At 45.2% G+C, this 21,146-nt stretch overlaps 1 protein-coding gene across 1 annotated transcript in view; it reads left to right on the top strand.

Moving 5' to 3' along the window:
• Positions 1 to 14,368, top strand: part of LOC142574812 (ovochymase-like) — a 68,354-nt gene extending 53,986 nt beyond the window's left edge. Inside the window, exon 13 of the mRNA XM_075683821.1 lies at positions 14,070 to 14,368. Within this exon, the coding sequence (XP_075539936.1) occupies positions 14,070 to 14,303 (234 nt within the window). The 3' untranslated portion in view covers positions 14,304 to 14,368. The remainder of the gene's footprint in view (positions 1 to 14,069) is intronic.
• Positions 14,369 to 21,146: the final 6,778 nt, after the last annotated feature.

Raw genomic sequence — 21,146 nt, 5'->3', positions numbered from 1 at the left:
CTAAACAATCTTGAATGGCAAAGCAGAAAACTAAAGCTCGAGTTCCATGGCATACCCGTGAGTGAAAACGAAGATTTGTTGTAAAAAATTAATGTAGTGGCAGCGGAGCTTCACATTCCAGAAATAACTAAATGTGAAATTGTTGCTTTGCACAGGCTTCCAGCGCCTAAAGATAGGATACCAGGTGTCAATACATATTTTGCAAAACAGGATTTGAAGGCTCAGCTTTTAAAAAAGAAAAGGAGAACTCAAGCAGTCAGAAAGGCGCTGCTATATTCAGGAAAACTTGAAGAAACGAAGCAGGGTTTTGCTTGAGGTAACCAGGCAGTGAGCTAAAGTGCAGGATTTCAAATACGCATGGCATCGTAACGGCAAGGCTTTTGTCATCCAGAAACATGGAACAGTGCATCATGTAAGACGCAAAGAGGACCTAGCAAAGATTAAATAGACTTAAGCTTTTTTTCCTTATTATGACCTCAAAGAAAGATTACATTACATCATCCGAGTTTAAAGACGTTTATGGTCTGGAATATGCCAATTCACTCAAGCTGTTTCATCCCAATGCCCAGTCAGCTAAGAACAAAAGGGATCAGTTCGAAATGTTGTTCAGCAACCTTGATTTCGCTTCTGACGTCATCATGTTTACGGAGACGTGGTAGACAGAAGAAGCTAATGGATGACGTATTTACAAAACGTATTTAAGAAAATTTAACGTATTTTACAAAACGTAACTTACAAAACGTATTTCTTGAACCGAACTACCTCTCGTGGAGGAGGCATGTCAACGAGGGTGAAGAAACAGCTTGTCTGCGACCAAGTGCGGAATTTCTCTTGCGTGCATGAAGAACATGGAATCCTATGTCTGGCGGTCGACAAAATAATAGTAGGTGTAGTATACCGGCCTGCAAGCGGGAATTTTTTGTATTTCTAGATTCCGTGTTCACTTTTTCAAATGAAAATAAGCTATGTCTGATCATCGGCGATTTTAACATTAACGTGCTTGGAGATCTGCCCGCAAAACGGGAATTTGAACAAGTAATTAAAGGATACGGATATAAGAATGTCATTAATAAGCCCACTAGAATTACTCCCCGATCTTCTTCGCTGCTTGATATGTTTATAACCAACTTGCATGCATATAATATGAAGGCTGGAATAATGTAAACACATATAATTGATCACTTCGGTAAATATATATATATATATATATATATAAGTGTGTGTGTGTGTGCTTAGATAAACATATGCGTAAAGCGAGACTCACACAGCAATACTTTCAAGACTTTTCATTAACGAATATGGACATTTTCAAATTACAAATTTCTTGTGTAGATTGGCGAGTTGTGCAGAACGAGACTGATGCTGAAATTGCATTTAATATATTGTTTTAGTTGGTTCGTAGTTATATGTATTAAATGTTTTCCGAAAAAAATCTTTTTGAAGCCAAAGAAGATAAAGCCATGGATTATAAAAGAACTTCTCAGACAGATTGAGATTAGAGACAAACTGTATGCAACAGTCATGGCCACACACGACCCAGATAAATTAGAAACATTTAAAGTGTTCCGCTATAAATTAACAAAGGAGATTAGAGCTGCAAGAAGCGATTACATTTGCAATTTCTTTCAAAGTTCTGCAGGATAAAGAAACGAAATATGGGAAAAACTAAATGCAGTTCTAAATCCCCCCACGCTTTGTTAGTTTAGCTTTGTTAGAAAGATTTAGCATAACAATGAAGAGATCACAGGCACTCGTTTAGTGGACGAATTTAAGAAATACGTTGTTGAACTCAAAGAAGAACGTCCGACTGAAGGAGCGCTCGCTTACATCAGAACTAAAAAGCAGGAATCCCTTTAGTTCTGCAATAGAGCTAGATATTATTTCGGTGTTCCGAGCACTAAAGGACAGTAAAAGCAACGGCGCATACTGTATAAAAGTTACACCTGTCAAACGTGCGATTGTACTAATTTCACCGTGCCTAAGGTACATATTTATTCTCTGTTTTTTACAGGGATTGTTTCCAAAGCGATTGCAGGTTGCTAGGGTGACAGTGCTCTTTAAAAAGGCGATAAGAATGGCATTGGAAATTGCAAACCCGTGTGCATACTCCCTATTTTCTCTAAAGGGCTGGAAAATGTAATTTCCGCCAAAATAATGAATTTCTGCGATAGGTACAGTATACTCTCCCGGTCACAATTTGGCTTCCGTATACACAGGTCGGTGGAACAGGCTTTACTGGAGCAGAAAGAATTTATTTTAAACGCCTTTGAAAAAAAAGAAGATGTAGCCTTGGGTGTTTTTGTAGATTTCACAAAAGCGTTTGATTTTTTGAAACATTCGACCTTACTAAAAAAAATTAGATACCTATGAAATCTGTGGTAATGCACTAGGACTATTAGCATCCTATTGCGAAAATCGACAACAATATGTCTACCTCAATGGCTTCTCTTCAGAGAAAAAAAACTATAAGATCAGGAGTGCCTCAGGGAAGTATCCTCGGACCACTTTTATTTGATATCTATTTGAATGACATTATATCAATTTATGTAATCTATTTATGATATATATGTCATTCGAACATTAAACATATCATTTATGCCGATGACAGGACTATGCTTTTCACAGCTGCATGTCCGAATGACCTAATTTCTTAAGCAACTAGCTCACTATCCCGTTTGCATGAGTGGTCAAGTGCTAATGCATTAAAAATAAACACGGCCAAGAAAAAAGCCATACTTTTCCGTCCGAGAAATAAGAGTGTTTTTAGAAATACAGATCTTTTGTTAGGTGAGTCAAAAATATATATACTCCATGCATTCAAAGCTCTTGGCGTTGTATTCACTGAGATCTTAACGTGGTAAGACCACGTGGAACATGTTGTTGCTAAGATTTCAAGTGTCGTAGGAGTTACGAATATTAGTAAAGAGGTGCTGCCTGTGCAGGTCAAGGTTATTCTTTACAATACATTATTTCAGTGTCATATTAGTTATGCAAATTTAGTTTGGCGTACTACGACTGTCACAAATGTACGTAAAATTCTTACAGTGCAGAAAAGAATGTTGCGACATGTTCTCGGTGTTCCTCGAGGTCACCAATCTCTGCCTTTGTTTGAAAAGTTGGAAATTATGAAAATTACTCGGACGTATCCTACCGCCTGTGTTTAACACATAAAAACGACGTAAAAGAAAATATAAGCTTTCTCTCAGCTTAGGTTCTTTGTCAAACAAAATCCTTTATACTATACAAGTAGTAGGGAAATTTGGAATGTAGAGACGTGTAGAACTACCTATGGACAGCAAATGATGAAAAGAAAACTGCCAGAATTATTGAATCGAAATACATCAAAACAGCAGTTAATATTGTTCTTTTTCTACCTTAGGTGTATTTCCCTGAACATTCTTCTCGTTTGTGTAATTTGGTATGCATATCATATATTTCTGTTTGACGTGTGTTCCTAAGCTTTTTTTTTGTTTCTTGTGAAATTTAGTGACGAATGTTCGTGATATACCCTTACGCAGATGTTAGTGAACCGTTCTTGCGCGTATAGATGTTTGCATATGTCATCCAGCAGTGTAATGTAAATATAAAACAATTACTACCGTTCCATGTTCACACGTTTGGGAATCTGCATATTTATATGCCAGAAAGATGCTTGTAGTGATAGGTATGATTTTGTTTACAATCAAAAATGTGTTTTAATTTCCTGTCGATAGCTAAACTGTCTGCTTTCATGGAACGTATTTTTTATTTTTTCTTTGAGGGATGGGAACTAGTCAAGCTGTCTGTTTCAGCTTTTTTTCCCTTACCTCCCCCATCACGTTGATGGAAAAAATGAAGGTTATTATTATTATTATTATTATTATTATTATTATTATTAAATAGTGTTGTAATGCGCGCTTGTTGGCACGGCATTTCGGGGTACTGCTGTAGCGCCTACAGATGTGAGCTCAAGAAGGCATTTAAGAGACAGACACGGCGCCGTGTATGTGTCTCACATGTGTCTTCTTGCCTCTTCATCTGTATGTGTAACAGCAGTACTCCTCAGTCCCAGAGTTCGTAGCCGGGCGTAGTTTGGCTTCGAGGGACACCAAATGCAAATATTAAGTGAACGTAGGCCGAAAATTTCATTCCAGAATCGTCGCAACGGTGGTTTCATGCCATGAGGTGACTTAGTTTAGGATAAGATGACGTCGGAAGGGAGAGAGAGAAAGAGAAAGAAAAGCTTTATTGGGGCATTGATTCTTAATGATGAGTCATGATGGTCGGGTCCGGGGCTTCAGTCGGCCGATGTACTGTTCTTGCCGCACGGTGCGCGAGCCATGTCTGGCAAGTCGGATCTGGGTTGAGCAGAGTGGTCTACCATTGGTTGCGCATCTGTTTTCTGGTGCTATACTTTTGAGATTGCGATTGTGTGGGCAGGACCACATACTGTGGAGTAAATCTCCCATTCGATCACAGAGCGGGCATCGTGGCGTTGGATAAATGTCGGGGTAATACTTGCGTAGGGTTATGGCGACTGGAAGTGTGTGTGGAGCTGTCCGTGTAACACCGTTTTTGTTCTGGTGAGGGAAGGGTCAGGGGCCCGGAATCTCCTTCCGCCAACATGAATCTCGCGCAAGGCTTCTCTGTAGGTCGCACGCAGCGAAAGTGGGCGAAGGAGATCGGCTTGTTCCCAGGTCCGTGGAGCAGCCAGGGGGGGGGGGGTCGAATGCCCTAGATGAGGAATCATGGGCTAATGCCAGCGAGGCGACGCTCCCTGCCGGTCTGTCCCTGATGACTAGGAAACCATACTATCCGCACCCCTTCGTTCCATTGATTCTCACTTATGCGAAGGGCCCGGCGACATACCTTGCCCCCTGTCAAAATTTCGGCAAGCCTCTTAGGAATATGTCAGTATTATTCCCCGAGGATGGGCACGAATCACTAGGCGGATGGCGGCCTCTACCGCTCGAGTCGGATCAGTGCATTCGGCGGATTCCGTTGCTATTGCTATATAACTGGACAAGGAGGCCACTGCTGCGGTTACGCCATTTTGGGGGCCGAAGTGTACAGTTAGATTGTAGTGCGGTGGCGATCCCATGTTCTTGGATAGTCCGCATCTTGGTATATTTTAATCGGTCTTTGTTAGTCTTCAGTGAACGTCCTTGATGCAAACTTGTGCTACTGGATATGTGCCAGTAGGTCTGTGCAGCTGTTCAACGAACATATTTCATGTCAGCTTTGGTAGCTTGGTATGTGCCACTGGGAATATGCTGCTTTACAATGTCGGAAATGATCTCTTAAATTTCTCTAATGCTGAGCGGAATCGAGCCGGCGTCACAAAGGTTCCCGAAGGACAGCAACCTGACAGATTAGCAGGCTGCGCCATAATGCGCTGAGTATTTGCCGCTTTTTAAATAACGCCTTTTATACTACGCTTTGGCATGCTGCTTCACGAAAGCATTGGGTATGTGCCGCTCTTCAATGAGCCTATCGCCAACTTTCGTCACCGAGTGTGTGCCACTGAGTGTGCGGCAAGCTAGGAAACAACAGCGCTCGCAGGCACTGGCGGGCCTAGCATTTTATCTCGGATGCTTTCCGTCTCCGAGGTCATGTATGAACTTGTCTGCAGTGCCACAAGATGGTGCAGCGTGTCCAGAAGGAAACGATAGAGTGGAGCCTGGTTGCCGCATGATGCGTTTCTCAGCGATTGCGCACACTGGCGCGCCCTTGCATTTCGGAAGACAAGCGCAGGCTTTGCGGAGGCGGCGCTAGATGGCGCTGTGTGTTCTTCGGGAAGCGCGAAAGACGTATTCCGCAGCAGTACGCGCCTTATACATAACACGTTTCGACGGTGACAATATGTTGTGTCTCTGTATTGATTAAATTCCACATGTGCTACCATCAACAATCATCGTGAGATGGGTACCGTATAATTTTCCGTAATTAAAAGAAATTGTTATATTTGTTACCTAGCTTGCCTTCATATATGGTATCGCATTTACTGCCGAGTTCGCCATCAAGTACAACCGAACTTTCAGGAGATTCATTGCGATATACTTTCCCATTCTATATGGCAACATAAACTTAAGAATTTCTGAAACCTCCTCGTTGAAAGGCTGGACCTGTGTCCGCAAGTTTTCAACTGACACGCCTTTAGCGTTTTGTTCTATTGCCAATATGCGTATCCTGTTTACTAGTTTGGCCCCATGTAGAGTTTTTAATATAATGTGGAAAAAGTGACGTACTTTCGTACAATAGCCTTAGCGCCAGAAATTGCCGGACATTCTGCAAAACTAGTATACTATATATATATATATATATATATATATATATATATATATATATATATATATATATATATATATATATATATATATATATATATATATATATAGCTACGCTGTCTCCATCTCTATGCTAACTTGTTACTTCATCAGTGTAAGTTATGACTTTAACCGAGCAATTACGCGTTGTTTGTAGCCCTAGCCGTTTTTTCTTGCAATAAGAAAAACTGTTAGTCATTCAAGCAGCCATGAGGAAACCAGGAAAGACGCCACCGCTTCTTGAAGATTCAGGAAGAAATTGTTGATAATTAAAGCGGCAATAATGATGAAGTGCTGTTTGCATACCGCCTGTGGTACAACTGTGGGCTCTTTGGTTGAAGGGGCCACACTATTCATTGCGTTTCGGCCGTTACAGTAGGAAAAGAACAGCAGAAGTGAGTTTCACACCAGTGTAAGCATGCTTATATCATTCGAAAACTTTAATTGCGCTTATAAGAAATCCCAAAAGTTTACTTTTAGTTATAAAATAGACATAGAAAAGGCTGTTGTTGCATTTCATCGGCATGTAAAGCAGGTGGCCTCAACGCTACGGTGCCTCCAGACTTGTTGACGTTACAGAAAGAAATGTAACTCATTAGACTTGCGATTACTTAACTCAAAAATGTAATCAATTAGGTTACCAATTACTGCTCCAAGAAAGTAATTGAGGAATTAGTCAGAAGCGATCGATTACTTCTAAGTTACTTTCATCCGCAATTTTAATAACGTTGCAGAGAAGATGCCGTATAGAAAACGAGCTGGCCTTTTACATTCTGGGCGTCCTCGGCAGCCCCTGAATACACTGCTTACCATTACTAACAGTATTTTTCAAAACATTCGTCAGTCGTGTTACCTCGTTTTCACCGTAAAAACATCAGCAGCGACACTGAAAACTCGTTCGATGCGCGCGACTCGGACTAGGGTGGTGTTGGAACGTCCGGAGAATTCGCTTAAAAGGCGGCCGCTACTCAGCGTCTGGGTATTCTGTGAAACGCATCGCTTCATTTTCCCTAAAACTTGAAGAAGATGCTCCCGGCTGGGCAATAAAAACCAGTAAAATCGTCCGTGGGTGTTTTTCTGCAACTAACGTCCTAACTGCCCGTCTCTATCGAGACATACCAGCACCGGTTCAATTCGTGGGCCAACCTCTGGTGAAGCGTTAACGTTAAAGAAGTATTGAGCTCCCAATTTTGACTGCCTTGACTGGCTCTGCGTATCACGACGATCCGCCGTGGAGGCGCGCGGGTATGACGTTGCGCTACTAAGCCCGAGGGTGCGGGATCGAATCCCGGCCACGCGTCTGTATTTCGATGGGGGTTAAATGCAGAAACGCCCGTGTACCGTGCACTGGCAGGCGCGAGCCGAATACGTGGAAAAGACACTAGCGCGACTAGACAACACGGTATACACGGATGCTGCCACGTACCCGCGAGAAGGGAAGCGCACGGCTACGGCGGCGGTGGTGGACGGCGACGGGAATCTGATCACATGTGCGACGGCAAAGGCAGCCGGCACAGCGGAGGCCGAAGAAATTGGCGTGGCGCTGGCGGCAGTAGAAGGGTATAGGACAGGCAGGCCTTTAAACATCTTAACAGACTCGAAGGAAACGTGCAGAAATTACACGAGGGGCAGGATTAGCAAAGCCGCCCTCAGAATTCTTGGCGGAGCCAACTTCGCCGAGAGGAACGTTACGCACAAGTTAATCTGGATTCCAGCCCACACAGGCATAGAGGCTAACGAAAGGGCAGACAGCCTAGCTCGAGAGACCACGTTCCGAGCAGAGCAGTCACACGCCCCGGAGTATCACCCACACGCTTGTGAAGGAGGATACACAGAAATCTTGAACTTACACAGAGGGTCGAGAGCCAAATATCCCCCACCGCACAAGGCTCTAACGAAGGAGGAAGCAACGAGTTGGCGCAGATTGCAGACAAACTCCTTCCCAAATTTATACATCCTAAACAAAATGTACCCAACACAATACAGAGACACCTGCCCATGGTGCGGGAGCACACCCACACTCTATCATGTCACATGGGAATGTAAACACAATCAATCATTCAACCAACACAATAACCCGAGTGCGGAGCAATGGGAGAGTCGGCTTACCAGCTGCGAGCTCACGGCCCAAAGGGCCTTAGTGCAGCATGCTAGTGAGGTAGCTAGGCTCAGTGGAGCCCTGGAATAGGGGCCCACCCTTGCCGGAAGAGGCTCCAAGTCGCCGGCGCCCAAGAAGACGACGGAGACCTCGAGACGCTAAATCCTTGAAAGAAGCAAATAAAGTTCTTTTTCTCTCTCTCTCTCTCCAGCTAACAGAGGGGAGCCGAAAGACTATAAAATATTATTGAATTTTGTGTCTGCATCCTCAACCGCTGTGCATCAGTACTCAGACGCTTAGGACTTGGAATGGGTGACTCGATGTCGTAGCTTATTGCACACCGTTATACTTGTCGACAATAATAGTTTTGACGTGTACGCATGTTTATTGTATGCTTTATTAATAAAAAAGGGTTAGCAGCCACGATCGGAGAGGGCGCCTGTATAGCACAGGCTAGGCCTGTATTTTTTCCTCGACATCGTGAACCAATCTCATGAAGACCACCGAGGTACTGCCCGAAATGTACTATCGAAGTAAGACGAGGGGTAGTGCAAGTCTACAACACCATCCACTTTCCGTGTAGGTGAGTGACGGGTTAAAAGCGGGTACCGTTTAGGTCTGAAACGAACAGGCGGCTTGCTGTCATGTTGGGCAATGGCGTATAGTTTTTATGCAACGGGAGTGTGCGGAAGAGCTCGAGAAAAACCACTGCGGCGGTACAGTGTACGTGAAGAAATTTTGTTCCTGCTTTTAAGTTTTACTTGAACATTTACGACCAGGAAGTGAATAAATTATTGGAAGACTTGAGAAACAAATACATCAAGACGGAGAAGATCAAGGATCGGCTGGGACCGTGTCGAGTCCTCCCAAACGAGGAATTGGACAAACCCTTTACACGCCCGGAGCTGAGGATTGCCACAGCAGAGAGCACCCAGAAGAGCGCTGCGGCCGGACAGCCTCACGTATCAACTACTGAACAACTTGAGCGACATAGCGAGAGAAGAGCTCCTCATGCACATGAATGAGGTCTGGGAGAGCAGCAAACTGCCAAGCTGCTGGAAGGCCGTAAAAGAGAAGTTCATTCCAATACCAACACATTGAGAATCTGAGACTCATCGCGCTCACGTCCTGCGTGGGCAAGGTGATGAAAATGATGGTGTTACACAGACTACAGAGACACTTGAATAGAACCAACCAAATGCCTTACACCCTGTTTGGTTTCCGAAAGCACCTGAGCACGCGGGGCGTACTCATACAGATCAAAGAAGAAGCTACGAAACAGGTCACGAGGCACTCGCGAGGCACTTGACCTCAAGGGAGCGTTTAAGAACGTTTCCCACGCCAGCATCCTGACCAATCTACAGGGCACTGGCTGCGGATACCCGGTAAAGAACTACGTACCGGGCTTCCTAACGGATAGGAAAGCTAGAATAAAAGCGGGGGAGGAAGCATCCCCGGTCCTCGAGCTGGGCAGTAGGACTCCTCAAGGCTCGGTATTCTCGCCGCTGTTGTTCAACATGGCACTCCTGAGCCTGCCGAAGGCGCTCGAAGCAATTGAACGTTTCGGACACGCGCTCTACGCCGACGACACCTCGCTCTGGACGACGAAAGCAGGATCCATTGTATGGATGCAAGAAACGCTACAGGCTACGGCGAATGCGGTGGAAAAATATGCCAAGCATTGCGGCGTAAGATACTCACTGCAAAAGTCGCAACTAGTGGCAGTTCGGAACGAGCGCTGAAAATACTCGAATAAGGCACCAGAGTGGAGCTAGATGGTGAAGACATTGTGCCGGACCCCACTATCAATATCCTGGGACTGGTGATACAAGCAAGCACCAAGGCGGGAGCGTATGTGGGAAAGCTAAAGCACACGACGGAGGAAATACTCTACATGCACCGCAGAGTAGCGGCGATACGCAGAGGAATGAAAGAGCGCGACATCCTGAGACTCTTAAAGGCCATCGTCGTGCCACGAATTCCGTGCATGGCATCACATCTCCTGCTGAGGGCGGTCGAAATGAAGCAGATCAACGTGATAATCCGAAAAGCAATTAAGGATGCCATCGGCATGCTGATGACTGCCTCCATGAAGACATCACCATGAAACCACTCCCTAAGAACACGAGCCCAGCACACCACAGCGGCGAACGGGAGGCTAGAGCAAAGACTTATAGCAGGCTGCTTGCTGAGCAGAAAATGGTAATTTTTACGGAAGCCTCCAAAGACGGAGGAAAAAGCCGGGCAACCGCAACGGTGGCAATAAAGGAAAGCTCCTAAGATGCGCGACGGCAAAAACAAACGACGCCGAAGGAGCAATAGAGTTGGCAGTTGCCATGACCCTCATCATACCGGCCAGGACCAATGTGTACACGGACTCACAGCAAGCGTATAGAAGCTTCCAGTCGCGCTGTGTATCCCGGTTAGTGCTTCGGACATTCAAAGTCAAAGAACCTCCTAAAAGGGAAGAGATCGAATCAATCTGGGTTCCAGCCCACTCCGCAATGGAGGGCAAGGAGTTTGCCCAACAGCAGGCTCAAGCGCTCTCATACCGGGCCACCGCCGCGGAGAGGGAGGAGGAGAGCGCAAATAGACGGCGAAGTACCACAGGAAAGATAGGCAGAACTTCCCCGAGCCACAGGCCAAGTTAAAGAGGGAGCAGCAGACAGCGCCTAGGCAGATTTAAGGAGAGTCATACACGCACAACCGAATACTAAACCGCATGCATCCGAGCCAGTACGAGCAAAAGTGCCCCGTGTGTCAGGGACCAGGAACACTTCAACACATTATGGTAGAATGTAGGTTTAACCAATAACGCTCATCACTTTTCAGCAACTCCAACCCCAACATGACCCTCACCCCCATCCCACCCCATAGAGAGCGATGGAAGATCTCGCTGCCCAGCCCCGTCGTGCAAGACCAGCTGCGGCTCGTAACCAGGCGCCAGGTGGCAAGAGCAGCAATATGAATTCCTATGAAGTACGGACCACTCCCATCTAGTGCATGCGCTGAAAAAGCTTCCCGATTAAAGTTTTTCATTCATTCATTCAAAAAGCTGAGGACGTTTAGAGGGACAGTTTTGTTTAGTGACCCAGAATTTCGTGTGATTAGTTGGGTTTCCCCGGGGCCGGCCCAGATTGGCGAGAAGGTGCAAAGTTTGCGTACTCGCATGTGAGGTTTATGCAGCACGAAGGTGTCAAAACACGTTTAACAGAAGATGTCACTCAAGTAAAAACTGAGCGTCCGATGGTGGTATTTGAAGCAGGGTTCTCCAGCGAAGTCCACTATATGCTCCAGTCATTAGGCGATAGGCTTATGCATAGCACGAGACAATAAGAAACTTATGGCTCCCTTCATTATACAAGCTAGCGTTTTGAGAAGCCAGGTGTGCTTGGCGCCGTTCGACGTAGCGTCGTGCTTCGTCATGCTTCGTGACATGCTTCGCATCGCATGGCGAGAATTTTCTTGTGTGAGTGAGAGCACGTCAGTGTCCCCGCAGCCTTGCCTGTATTGGTATCTGTGTGATGGTAGGTTTAGGGTTCGACTCAACTGACTCATACAGTTGACTACTTCTCAGATTGGTACAAGTCAAGGACAGAGAGGACGCGGCCGGTGATGCGTGTTGCGCAACGCTATACTGTACACGTCCGAAGCGAGACGCATGTTCGCGACACCCTTAGCCGGCTGTCTCACTGTTACACTTGCTCTGGAATGTGAGGTGAGCCAAGCGACCACCGCACAATACGACGACAGGGCAACTTTCAACTAGAGAAAAAAAAGCACGAACGCAAACGCAAGCGTAGTACAGCATCAAAACAGCATAAGTTTCGGTCAGATTAGTATTCATTTTCAGTCGTTTCGCCAGGAGTTATTACGTCATTCGGTGGGTTGGATTTCAGCCCCACTGCGGTGGGTCTTTTCGTCACAGAAGCACGCTTCCACGGGAAACAAATAGAATACCGCGTTATTTCTTCAAATAATATTTTAATTCATTTCAGAATTGCGTGTATTATTCGAAATATATTTCATACCTCGATATAATGTTTTTTTGTTTCCTAACTTGTGCGTTTACGTTACTATCAGTCTTTGTATAGGGCGCCCCAAATAATTTTAGCCAAGCTGTTGAACGAAAAAAAAAAATAAAGATTTAGAAGGCACGGTGCACAGTACGATTTCAAGACATACGGTGTTTGGTCGTAAGAATTCTTACAAGCGAACACCGTAGGTCTTATATTTGCATCTTGTTGCGTGTTTTTCAATCCTTTTTTCGCTGGACAACTTGACTAACGTTAGCTGGGACGCAAGATTTAATTAGTTCGTTCAATGATACTTATAGAAGTTTTACCGCATATTCACTCACATTTTTTATTTACGCTGGTATCTCCCTTTCCCCATTGAACACCCGAACTGACTAATGCACCGTAGTGGGTAAGCCGCCATGATTTAAGGAGCAAGTAAATGAGTAAGTGAGAGGACCACTGCTTCACCACGGCTGCTGACACGGGCTTGAGAAATATGCCAGAATTTCGGCTTATCGTACTTTGCAGGTGTGAGGTTTACGAGAAATCTGGACTTTGTGGGAACCTTTAAGTACCACGGTCGACAAACACAATTCCGTCGTTCAGGCGTAAGCGGTGTACGTATGCTGTAGTTGTAGAACGGGACAGAGGAGGGCACATTGATTGGGATATCCTTGACTATAGCTGACATTTCGTTCGAGGACAGTGTATGAACGCAGTACTTCCGGTCAATAGAAGATAATGTGAACGCGTAGAATTTCCAATGGCTCGTAAGTTGGACAACGACTTCATGCTCGGAACGAAGCAGGTTAGTCGGCGCAGGATGTTTTCACTACATTTAAAACCATATTAAGCTAAGCGCCTATTACAATTGCTACAACGATGGCAAAGACAACACTGAAATTTGACAGAGCTACTTGCTTGTTCGAATGCAGCTCTAAAATATATTTCCCAAATTGTCGTGGTTGAACGCGGTTAAACCAAGTTTTTCGAGCGATGGCTCGGTTTTGCTTGCTTCGGGAAAAGACGAAGCCATTCATTTGCAGCCATTTAACTTTATTGTAGCAGCAACTACCGCTACAGTTGCACCAAAACACCAACACACAGACGCTGCTCGGCACCGTCGGCGCTCTCGGTGCGAACTTGTAGTGAACATTGATGCAGCCAGCGCCTCTGGCGATGGTGGCACGAAAGGCTGACCTTGAACCGCTGTTCGTTTTCCCTTCACAATGGATTGGACAGGCTAAGTCCCACTTTGACCCTGGCTCATCTTGATGGTCAGACTTACGGAACCAGGTGTTTTCTGGGTTGGTAACTGGAGTTGTAGAACTACCAATCTAATTAAGCACAGCAATATTGCAACTGTCTTGCGCGTCCACCTTGGTTGTCTACTAAATAGGTGGCATTGTTGAGTGTCAACTGGCAGCCTCCAATTCCTCGGGCGCGAGCCCAGCACACGGCTCAACATACTTTCATTGTTTCGAACTTCGAGCGGGCACTGCACCGTCGTGATTCGAGCCAGAGCGCGGTAGCAACCTGTCGCATGTACCATTTGTTTGCGATGTTCGCAGAGTAGAAGCAACTGCGACATTTTCGGGTTTTCTGAATCTAGATAGTTCGTCTGTTGTCACGTATGAAACCCTGCAGGGCGACAGCGGAGGGCCCCTGGTGCGCCGAGACGGTAATGGCACCTGGTTCTTGGAAGGCGTCATTTCCGGAGGCCCACGCGTGTGCGGCAGCACCAAAACGCCCATGCGGGCGACGCGGGTGTCCCGCTACGTGCGCTGGATTGAAGAGTACCGGCGTCGCGACGCCGAGGGAACGCTCGAGGACTTCTGCAAACCGACCGACGTCAAGGGTGCGGCGGAACCATCCGTGTGAACAAGGAAAACTTTGTATATTCGAATAAAGCGCACGGCTTTGTGGAGCCCTATACTTCTACTGCAGTTGTGTTTCTTATTTTGTATAATCGTTTGTAGGCAAAATAAAAGAAAATGCACAGACTCGAAAAAAAAAAGCGTATAAACTAACCTCCCACTTGTAGACCTAGCTTTCAAGAAAAACAGTCGCAGTTTTGCTTGAAAGGCGAAGCATCGATTGCGATAGCAAATTAATGGACAGCTATACGAAGTAAGGATAATAGCTTTATCGGCCCTATAAACTTATAAACATAGGCACACTTACCAAATTAACAAGCATGTGGTCACGCGCGTAGAAGCCAACATGAACACATCTCACTCGATGACCACGGTGACTCGCTGTCAAAGCGCTGCAGTAAGAAAACGTGGCAGCCGCAGCGAGCGAATTCACCTTCGTGTAGGCGCTCACATCAACACGAACTACTCCGCGAAAACACCGCACAGCGCGGGCTCTGTACCAGCCGCAGATGGCTTTCAAATACAACGGCCCGGCCGGGCGGCGACATCAAAATTGCTAGTGAGTACAGCGGTGCGTGGCTTGGCTCGCCATACCGGGTCCCGTGACTTGCGCTGCTTTGAAAAAAGTCAACGAAAAGCTAAGTTTACTGTGATATATGTAATGGTAAACAAGATTGCATAAAACATGAAAATACTACATGCGACGCGCATTACTGAAATTAACGCTTGTCATGGCAGTCGTGGAGACGCCGCGACGCAGTGACCTTGCCGAACGCAACTCCTAGGTGCCTAGGGACCGAATTGTTTGTGGACTTTTGCGAAGGCGGGATGATGGTCAAGTGAAGCCGTGGCGCGTTGGATGTTTGGCCCACGCCGACCGAGCGTTGTGCAACACTAGTTGTCTGGTTGTGTGATGCCTCAACAGTAGGTGAGTGTTTTTCTTTGCAGAAAGCCGTGCAGTAGTGGTGGTGCGTCATGGCGGCTTTGGTCTCTGTGAACTCTGGTGGTATGAGACCCGTATTTCCCAAGAACTCGGGGGTGCTGGCGGTCGAAATATTTCAAGCCGCGTAGCGCCTCGGCAACGTAGTTTGCGAACCGGCGCTGTGTAGCAATGTCGCCGTGTCCTCCATTTTCAGCAGCGTTATCCCATCGCACACGCACATTGACTTGACGGACCTTGAAGGCGGAGGTACTGTACGTGTCCCAGGCAACGACTTAACTCACGTAAGTAATATGGTTAGGGTTGTGTGGGCGCATCCTTCAAATGAGGCAGCGCATGTTTCAAATCCTATTCAGGGCTAGTGCGCTGTCCGTGACCTCAGACTATTTACTTTTATCGCTGGCTTTACGAAAATTATCGCGTAGTGCTGTGAACCTAACGGAGCTATAATGACATTACATGGGCAGCCAAAATTTCACAAATGGCATCACATGAGCTGCCAGAATTTCACGAACTAAAATGAAGAGTAGATGCTTGGGAATTTTCGTACTAAGAGCGCTACAAACACAGAGAGGTGGAGCCGAATGCCGTGTCCTGTCGTGTTCAGCTCTATCTCTGCCTGTTCTTCGCGCTCTTAGTTTAAGCAATGGGGCACAGAGTTCTGTGTAAAGTTGGGATGAACGCATTTGGCAATACGAGTCTACAGTGACTTTACCGCAGCTAATTTTTGTAATGCCGTAAAGCAACAGTGTACTGCGATAACGGATAGTTAGACCACCTTATTTTCAGCTTTGATTTTCGAGGTACCCTGAAGACACTGCGCTGCCGGCCTCATTAAATCGGAAGGTTATATCGAACTCTCCATTTGTCGGTGTTTTTAATTCCACATGCTAAATGGTCTCATCGCAATATATATCTGTAGTGTAGTGAAGCTTACTAAAGTTACCAAATGCTTTCATAGTGTCAGACCTAGCAGTTTTTGAATGACATGGCCAATATACCATCCTAGACTTGCACTTTGACAATTTTACTAGGACTGTCAAAGTAATCCTACACCATAGATAAGCAACGTAAACACTTAGAGAGTTGATTAGCAAGGAATACAGGCATGGAAACGCTTGTCTAGCGGCCAAGAGTGCGGTGAAGTGCTTTAAACACTCCCCCGACGCACCTTAAGTGCCATAATATTACTAAATATTTTAGCATTGATGCAGGTTGGTCAGACTTATTGAGATATTGGTTTCATTATAATGAAAGTAATAGTATTAGATAACGGTATAATAGCGAATTGTGTTCTGCAAGTCACATCGCTGCTAAACATACCCAAACAGGGTTTTTGGTTACGCATGCTGCTTGCGTCCTCTAATCTAAAGCGCTCTGATGTCAGCACTATAAAGAGAGGCTTTAGCCATAGGACTTCGAACTTCGCAATCCCAATTTTACTTCTTCTATACTCATTACCACCTAAACATTACGCTGTCTTTGCAGAATCCGCCTAGATCTTCGCTTCATTTTGCAACAAAAGCAATGCTCGCTCAGTTAGAGCTGCATGTTCTAATATTACTACAAAAATTGTTCGAACAGTTCATTTTAAGCACGTGGCTTGTCATGCCTTTCATGTAAATCTCTTCGTACTGCACCACATGATACCTGACTAAAATATGAGCCTACCAAGAAACTACTAGAAGTAGCTAAAAACAACATAATCTTAAGTTAGCTAAATTTGCAGCTCCTAAATTTAGTTATTACTGAGATAGGGCAAGGAAGGACGAGCTTGAATAAACTTACGCCTGCATTATCTGCAAACAGAAACTTATTGTTATGAAAATGCATGTAGGTGTAAGCAGCCTGACGAAAAAACAACGAAAGCAAGGGATTGTGCTAAAGACATATAATCAGTTGCCCTTTTGCATGCACCCTTTTAAATGCGCTGTAAGGGTTATCAAGATCGAACACGCAGATCCTGCAGTGTTGAAATCTAAATGTCGCGCAGCTTGTGCGAGGTGGTGAGGTTGCAGTAATAACAAACCACACGAGCACAGCATCATTGCCTGTAGCTGTTAGCTTTCTGTGTCCAAGATGAAGGCGATGTGTGATGCTTCTCAAGGAAAAAAAATGTGGCTGAGAGGCCGAGATCAGAGGTTTTGGAGAAGATAGCAGCTCCGTAAAGTGCTGCTATCTGTGGAAGCAATGTGGGGCAATGGGTAGCGGTCGGGGACGATGACCTCAAATATTGGTAGTTATCATTCAAGTGCCAGTAACCTGGATTCTTTCAGGCACCATGTGCAATGGACATGCTCATAGGCTGGAAAATCGATGCGCGATTCATAATGCCGACATGTGCTGAAACTCATAGCGGGCAATCTTGAGCTAGTCTGCAGCAAGCCAACGTGAGGGAGCATGCGTAGAAGGTGCAGTAGTGACAGCTGCATGCACAGAGAAATACATATTTAAATGCACATAAGGCTACTTAGCCGTTCTGTCTCAGTGGTAGTGTTAGGCTGCTGAGCACGTGGTCGCGGGATCGAATCCCGGCCACGGCGGCCGCATTTCGATGGGGGCGAAATGCAAAAACACCCGTGTACTTAGATTTAGGTGCACGTTAAAGAACCCCAGGTGGTCGAAATTTCCGGAGTCCTCCACTACGGCGTGCCTCATAATCAGAAAGTGGTTTTGGCACGTAAGACCCCATATATTATTATTATTATTGTCTCAGTGGTACCTTCATTCTGTGGATAAGCCAAGAATGAGCACGTACCCAATATTACATACCCTTTGCTGAAGTTGTCTACAACGCCAGACAATAGCCAGCAGCATGTCTGTGTGCGTACAAGCGCAATAGCCCAAGTATCAGAAATATATATGGCAAGAAAACGACGCCAAATGCCATTCCGCTGGATGCGGTAAAGAAAGTGTTGTTTAAAAAACGGGAAACATTGAAAGAGGTTGATGAGTAGGGAGCGATGGTGCAAGGTACTGTAGAAATAGAAACACATTCAAAGAAATGAAAAACAAGAGAGTTGTGATAACTTTTGCATACCTTGAAGACCCACATCACTCATAATTTTTACACCAACAGTGGGTTCTTTTGTACGGAAAACTTTTAAGATAACAGCGATCTCTAGTATTCCAGACTTGTATGAACAAACTCCATACTATGCCTGAAAATTTCTGCATAGTACCAAGCTGCTATGGCTTCTGCTGCCCTCGACGATCTTTGCCTCCCTTTGGCAGCCCTCTTTCCATTGAATGACCTGTCGAACTACAATTCTGTCTTTCTCCACCAGTATATCTGCTACAGTTATTTGCTGTTTAATAAGTACTAACAGTTCTTGTCTCACAATGCTAAGCCTGTCATATTTTATTACGCCACGCATTGCACGCAGTACTGCTTATTTTGAAGTTTTTTTTTGTTATCCACCAAATTTCAGCCTGCAGCTTAATACTGGCAGAATGTACTGATTGTGTACTTTTTCCTTCTAGGATAACAGTAAACTGAGGTGGACCCTTTAATCCATTCTTATTTGGTGTTATCCTTATGATCCAGGTCCCCTGTGACTACTTGGCCTAGGCAAATATACTTCTGCAAAAGGTTTGTGAGGCTGTTTACCAACTAAGGTGTCATGACAGAGAAAATACCATTAAGGGATTATGGCACCAGAAAGAGAAAGATGCCCATTTCAAAAAAAATGCACATGGGGCTGCACGACAGGCGCAAGCAGATGGTCTTCCGGACAAAAGACGTGTCATCACTGTGTCCAGCAACATAGAGAGACGCTTTCATGTACTGGTCTGTGTCCCACTCTCACAGTTGGTTTCACCTGAGGACGTCGCTTGGCAAATGGGCACTACAGTCGACAACCGTGAGTAGCACTGGGCTTCCCATCTGATCTGTCTGTAGCCGACGAATAGGCACCAGGATTTCATGAGACATGTCGGCGAGCATGGCATGTTAAACGCCGCAGACTCCTCCGGGTAATTCCGGGCAATCCACTTTAACAGTACTCACGCTATAAGCATATTCACTACAGCATGCTCTTATCCAGTTATCAGTTTTGAAGATTCATATAATAGCGCTGCTACTTTAAACATTTATAACATAATGTAAAAATAATTATTTATTGCATTTTCTCTCTATTGATTGTACTATCTCTCTCACACACACATACACAGCCGCTCAATGAAAGCATACATGCTTTCAGTTACAAGACTGTGCCTTCTGTGTCGCACAGAGCTTGGGCAAGGGTGGGGAGCAGAAGGTCACAGTTGCTGCCACTAGTTTGGCGGGGATGCCACTGTTTAAGGATAGCTCTGTGGGAAGACACTGACCAAGATTTTGGAATGTATTCTTTGAGTGTGTCAGATTAATTTCATTTTGTGCCTGCACATGGTTTTTATTATTATTATTTTGGTACAGTGTAAAAACTGCTGAGGCCTTCATAGGAATGTCTGTTATGTAATGTTGCTATGCTATGCAGCTGCTGTGTGGCACAAGTGCAGCAAAAAGGTCAATTGTCTGGTAACACCCTTTTCCGTCTGACTTAATTAGACCACCACAGTGCCGCACGGTGGCAAAAAAATTCTTAGCCTGGTAGACGTGGCAAAGGATGCAGATAAAAACTGTGTGAAAAGTCCTTGGCATGTTAGCCTCACTTTACCGATAAAGCTTGCGAAAGATAATGAAGCTGATGATAGTGCTTCAAGCTGCAACGTAAGGAAGCTAATATCTTGTTTTTATCTTGTAACAAAAATTGAAGCAGGTAAATGCAGAGGATTAGATGAACCTCCAAAAGTTCGGGTATTGCATTTGTGTGGTGGCGGCGAGCCACAGGACATTGTTTTGTGCTTTGAAGGCATTCAAAATATTACTCAACTTAGTGGAAGAGTTAAATCAGATAAAAATGGAGCACTGGTCTTACACAATGACGGGATAGGGACAAAGAATGAAATCAAATTAATTTTTCTTGTTTCCCACTTTAGTTTTTGCAAGTCGAAGTGTCCCCAAAACTGCTCTGCACTTCTAATATGCCTTGTTGTATATACGTTACTTAGAAAATTCGTGCGATATCAAAATTGATCATGCAGTGAGGTGTGCCCACCAGAATATAGACTTAAAGCTACACTAAGTAAGTTGACTGGGGCTGTTGCGCACATGACATATATCGTGAAAGTACAATCCACGACCGTCAACCATGGTTTACCTCTTCTGCCCCCCCCCCTGTCTGCCAGTAACCTTGTCGATCATAGACGGCCGATGAAAAAGGCTTGTCGCAAAAAAGAACTGATGAAGCACACGGAGCAGCGGCCGTGTATCTGATGGTTGGGCAGTCATCGTCCAGCTCCCACGAATACACCAGACGAGGGTCAGGTGACTATGCTGCACAAAACATACAGAACAAGTTCCTCAACCAAGCAGGACACCTCTGTGACCTTTGCATCAACAATGAAGAGCTATACGCAAGCAGTGCCTGGATAATGAAAATAGAAACTTGGCCACCGCAACACATTGAGATATCACGCTGAATGATGGCAGAATATTTCAAACTGAGAGTGACCTTGGCAGACGTACTGCGTCAAACAGAGTAGCTGGACAAGCACCAAGCTGCTCACGCCTCCTTGCGCTTGAAGATGAGCAGCATGGGAAGAAGTGGACGACAAGTTGCAAGAGAAAGCAAGAGGAGGTGGCGAAACCAGGCATCGCCTGCAGCCAACCACTCCTGAGCCTACCGATTCTCCAGGTAGGTTCACATCCTGCAAGTCTGCTTCCTCGGTGCACAAAAGAAGTAAAACACTGCAAGAAGCCGCAATATAAGAGGTTACGCCAGTCAACAACTACCATGAGGGCTGTAAATGACAATTAAAGAAGCCATGTAAATTGTGTGTACCAAATTCGAGCATGTTCTTGTA

The sequence above is a fragment of the Dermacentor variabilis genome, chromosome 3 (genome assembly GCF_050947875.1).
Source record: "Dermacentor variabilis isolate Ectoservices chromosome 3, ASM5094787v1, whole genome shotgun sequence".
Taxonomy (NCBI): domain Eukaryota; kingdom Metazoa; phylum Arthropoda; class Arachnida; order Ixodida; family Ixodidae; genus Dermacentor; species Dermacentor variabilis.
This window is presented reverse-complemented; position numbering and strand designations above follow the sequence as displayed.